The sequence below is a fragment of the Onychomys torridus genome, chromosome 21 (assembly GCF_903995425.1).
Source record: "Onychomys torridus chromosome 21, mOncTor1.1, whole genome shotgun sequence".
NCBI classification, from domain to species: Eukaryota; Metazoa; Chordata; class Mammalia; order Rodentia; family Cricetidae; genus Onychomys; species Onychomys torridus.
The window spans coordinates 6,177,925-6,182,605 of NC_050463.1; the positions used below are offsets into that span (position 1 = coordinate 6,177,925).

General features: G+C 54.5%; 1 protein-coding gene across 2 annotated transcripts; it reads right to left on the reverse strand.

Moving 5' to 3' along the window:
- Positions 1–201: 201 nt before the first annotated feature.
- Positions 202–4,457, reverse strand: Cd70 (CD70 molecule). 2 transcript variants are annotated; one of them, XM_036171310.1, is made up of 3 exons: positions 3,998–4,457; positions 3,335–3,368; positions 202–675 (listed from the first exon to the last, which is right to left on the reverse strand). In XM_036171310.1, the coding sequence occupies exons 1-3, from the start codon at positions 4,178–4,180 to the stop codon at positions 290–292; spliced, it is 603 nt and encodes a 200-aa protein (XP_036027203.1). In that variant the 5' UTR covers positions 4,181–4,457; the 3' UTR covers positions 202–289. The 2 variants fall into 2 exon arrangements, with proteins under 2 accessions (XP_036027203.1, XP_036027204.1); XM_036171311.1 differs by lacking the exon at positions 3,998–4,457 and adding an exon at positions 3,695–3,902.
- Between the last annotated feature and the right edge of the window lie 224 nt (positions 4,458–4,681).

Here is a 4,681-nt window from a genome sequence, read left to right on the forward strand (position 1 = left end):
GGAGGGGAGAGGGAGAGGGAGGGGAGGGGGAGGGGAGGGGAGAGGGAGGGGAGGGGAGAGGGAGGGGAGGGGAGAGGGAGAGCGAGTTGGGGGAGTAATAAAATTTTAAAAAGGACATGAAACTGGGAGGGAGATGGGGTGATGGTAGGGGGAAGATGGATGGACGTACCAGCCAACGGATATGTGTACTATATATTTATAAATATGTAGAATTTGCAATGAATAAAAATTACTATTCACAAAATAAGAGAACAATTTAAAAGCCCCACAATCCATCCAGGAGTTGTGGTCAGGGGTATACCCAGTGAACGCCAAAGAAAGTCTCATCAGCGTTGCGGGAGGGCAGCAGAGGCAGGGTGAGATTGGTGCAGAGGACGTCCCCGAGGGCCAGGCGAGTCAGGCGCTGGGATGTCACGGTGCAGCTCTGTCCAAAGTGCAGGCGCAGCAGGCTGATGCTGTGGGCGGCTGGGGAGCAGATGCTCACAGTCACGGTGGCCCTGGGCTGCACGGTGCTGCATGCTGCAGAGCAGTTGGCCAGGGTCACTTGGATATGTAGCCTGTAGATGCCATCACGACGGATGTGCAGCTGCCCCTTCTCCAGCCCTGGCCCATGAGTGAAGGATCTTCCCAAGGTTGGACCGGCCTCCCAGTGCAGTGTAAGGTCCTTCCGGGGAACTGGGGGCAAAAGGTGAAGGGGATGAGAACCGAGGCTGGACAGGGAGTGGGATTTAGGATGGGGGACTGACGCGGAGGAAGAGAGGTGAAGAATTAAAGGAAGGGAGGAGAGGAAAAAGAGAAGAGAGATGGATGGATGGGCACACACTATGCCGGCGAGGCAGAGAGACGGAGAAAAGAAGATAGAGATGAGAGAGAATGAGAGATGCAGAGACAGCGATATGCAAACATGGTGGAGAGAGGGAGAGATGGACACACACACCTTAGAGAGATGCAAATACACGTGTATGGAAAGACAGATGGACAGAGGAGAGAGAGAGAACCAGAAAGAGACAGTACAGGGAACACCTAGGGCTCCGTGGCACCTCTCTCTCTCCCCCTGTGCTGCTCTGATGCCCGGGAGTTGCCTTTGGGTCCCACCAAATTCCAGTCTTTCTTGCTCCCTCTCCAGCTCAGAGGACCACAAGGGTTTGGGTCAGCATGGCCACGTTGCCTGAGTGAGGGGAAATGGTCACAGGCTGGACACATGTTACGACTTCTACTGGGATGAAGAAGGGACCTAGCAAAGTCCCTCGTTAGCTATCCTTGTGACGGTTCATTAGATGGTCAGCTGAGGTCTAGAATCACAGCGGAAACAAATCTGTCACCAGTTATATAGATGATGGGAACTGAGGTGGAAGACACACCCCGGAGGCGGGAGGCGCCATGCCATGTGGAGGAAGACAAAGGAAAAAGAGCCGAACGGTCCTCTCTCTACTTCCTGACAGGATGTGGAGTGTCTCAGCCTTCCCCTCCAGGATGGACTACAGCCTCCAGGTGCCAGCCTAGGTGGCAGAAGGCGGTCCTCCCTTACGTTGCTTTTCTCTGTTACTTGGTTTTGTTATTTTGTTCCAGCAATGAAAAAAAGTAATGAGACTGTTGATACAGAGACCTTGATGGCCAATCAGAGCAGCTAGGGGGAGGGGGGAGAGAGAGAGAGACAGAGAGAGAGACAGAGACAGAGAGACAGAGAGAGACAGAGACAGAGAGAGAGAGACACAGAGAGAGAGAGGGAGAGAGAGACAGAGAGAGACAGAGAGAGGGAGAGAGAGACACACAGAGAGAGACAGAGAGACAGAGGGAGAGAGAGAGAGAGAGAGAGAGAGAGAGAGAATCCCTTTAATTAGTTATTGATTTTGGGATGGGATCTTGCTATACAGGGTACCCTCAAATTCACGATGTTCCTGCCTCAGACTGCTGAGTGCTAGAATGACGACTGTGCCAGCATGCCCAGACAGGACGGATTTGTTAAAGTAATGGTTAGTTGGTTATTAGTATCAAGGTCCAAGGTACTTATCAAAGTACTAATGTTACTACCAGATGTCCTTAAATTTTGAGACAGAATCTTGCTTGTTGCCTGAGCTGGCCCAGAACTTGCAATGCCCCTGCTCCAGACTCCTGAGGGCTTGAATGACAGATGTGCATCACTACACCCCACAGGGCCTGACTTTGAAGGACAGATCCAATCCTAGCATGCCACAAGTACCATTTCAGCTTAATTTGCTTTGCCTAGTTTTCAGCACTTGTGTTTTCTTTGGCTTGTTTGTAGGAGTGCCACGGAACCCATAATCTCCCATATGTTTTGAAAGTACTCTGCCACTAAGTGACATCCCCAGCCCCTCACTGTGGGATTCTAGGCGGGGCTCCACCCTGACCACGCCCCCAGCCCCTCACTGGGGAGTCTAGGCGGGGCTCCAACCTGACCACGCCCCCAGCCCCTCACTGGGGAGTCTAGGCGGGGCTCCACCCTGACCACGCCCCCCAGCCCCTCACTGGGGAGTCTAGGCGGGGCTCCAACCTGACCACGCCCCCAGCCCCTCACTGGGGAGTCTAGGCGGGGCTCCACCCCTGGCCACTCCTCCCCTGCTCCTCACTAAGATGCAGCCTTCTCCTACACATGCTACATACACCAGGTGCGGAGAAAACCAAGGGATGTGAGTAGCGGGATCATCATAGCTGCTTGTGTTGTGTCTGAACTTTGTGAGGAAAGGGGTGGTGTGTTCCTGGAATCATGCGTCCCCATTTTAGGAGCCTCTCTCTACCTCCTTTTACTCTCTCTCTCCCTTTCTCAATTTCTTATGAGGCACGGCCTCTTATAGCCCAGACTGGCTTTGAACTCGATCCTGCTTGTACCTCCTAGTGCTGGGATGGCAGTGTGCACCACCACATCTGGTTTACGTGGTCCTGGGCTGGTGAGCCAGGCAGCGAGCGCTCTAACCACTGAGTCCACTGAATCACATCCCACACTGCTTTATTTCTTTCCTTTTCTTTCAACCCCCTGAGATGATCCCAGGCTGGCTTCAAACTCCCAGTGTAGCAGAGGATGACCTCGAACTCCTAACCCTCCTGCCTCTGTTACCCAAATGCTGGGATGACAAGTGTGGACCAGCAGCCTGGCTCATGTGGTACCTAGGATGGAACCCAGGGCCTCCTGGGTGCTGGTTCTACGGACTCAGGCCGAGCCAGGGGCCACTCCTTTTATATGCTTCCTCCCTCCCTCCCTCCTTCTCTCTCTCTTCCTCCTTCCCTCCCTTCTCATTCCCTCTCTCCCTCATTCCCTTCCACCCTCCCTCCCTCTTTCTTGTCCCCACCTCCCACCCCACTGGATTTCCAGCCTTACCTGTGAGATTCAGCTGTAACTCAGCTACATGTGCCTGGAAAAAAAAACAAAAACAAAAACCGGAAAACAGAGAAAGCTCTTGAGCGCCCACGGCTTGCGAGACTCTCAGGCTTCCCTGTGTGCCGTCCATGCTGTATTCCCACCGGCCTAATTTGCTAGTTTTTCATTGTAAAGTCTTATCCAGACCCGTGCGAAGTTGCAGTTACAAGATCGCTGAAAAAATTACTGGTTTGTTTCCCTGGAAGCAGCGTAGGGTGCGGGGCTCAGGCCATCCTTCCCACCACTTGGGGGATCTTTCAGCCCCGGGAAGCTCCCCACCCGCCCTGCACTAGTGAGGCTCCCAGCAGCTCCTGCGCCTACCCGGGCGTGGTGGGGGAACGCCGGGAGCCCCCGCAGGGTCATCCCGGCCGCTCCAGGCAGCATCTTTCCCAGCCCGGGATCCCCCGTGTGCCCTCAGGCAGCTGGGACCGGCCTGGCCTCCCTCCTCGGCCTCTCCTGTCTTCTGTCTATCTCACTTTCCTCTTTTCGACCCATTTTGTTCCGATTTTGCCTCTTTTTCGTGTCCTTTGCTTGCGCTCCTGCGCATCCTTCCCGAGCCTGTCGGGTCCCCTCCAGAGTACTTGACTTCCTCCTCCCCTCCTCCCCCTTCTCGCCCCCTCTCACCTCAAGTGGCTCCAGCTGCGTCTGCTGCTGCCTCCGGAACAGGACGCAGTAGACCAAACAGGAGATGAAAAGAACCAACACCATCAGGAGGCCAAAGCGCAGGAAGGTGTTCCAGCTCGGGCGGAACAGCACCCAGGGGCAAGGGCGACCTTCCTCAACCATCCTTGCTAGCGGGCGCTGCATCCTCTGATGGCGACCACGGCCAGAAGGCAGCAGGAAGCTGCAGCCTCCTCACTTGGGCTTTTGTAGCCTGCCTTGACCTGCCCTTAGAACGGGGATGTCCGACGCAGGGGAAGAACTGGGTCTCTTCACAGTGATAGGGAAATCCCCGGAGCTTGTGGCACCCCCTGCCATCTTACAGACAGGCCCGCCCCAGCCTGTCCCTCAGGCACAAAACATTCCGTACCCAGCCCCTGGTGTACGTTCATTCATTCATTCATTCAACAAACCGTCTATTGAGTATCTATTAGTGATTCAGTACTGGGCTAGGTTGCTAGGAAATTAGGAAGCGTCTGCATCCAGGGATCCCGCGTGCTCCCTCAAATATTTGGACATTACTGTAGACACTTCAATGCGGGCCCTTATAAGCATCTCACATTGGAACTCACTATATAGCCCAGGCTGGCCTAGAACTTGTCATGTTGCCCAGAGTTGACTGCATCTCCTCAAGTAGCCCAGGCAAGC

What these genes read in the sequence shown, in the direction of transcription:
- Cd70 (XM_036171310.1), bottom strand. Translation starts at nt 4,180, where the DNA reads ATGCAGCGCCCGCTAGCAAGGATGGTTGAGGAAGGTCGCCCTTGCCCC. An exon ending in CGCAGCTGGAGCCACTTGAG is followed by an intron (nt 3,369 to 3,997) that starts GTGAGAGGGGGC and finishes TTTTTTTTCCAG; the next exon opens with GCACATGTAGCTGAGTTACA. An exon ending in GTTACAGCTGAATCTCACAG is followed by an intron (nt 676 to 3,334) that starts GTAAGGCTGGAA and finishes TTTTGCCCCCAG; the next exon opens with TTCCCCGGAAGGACCTTACA.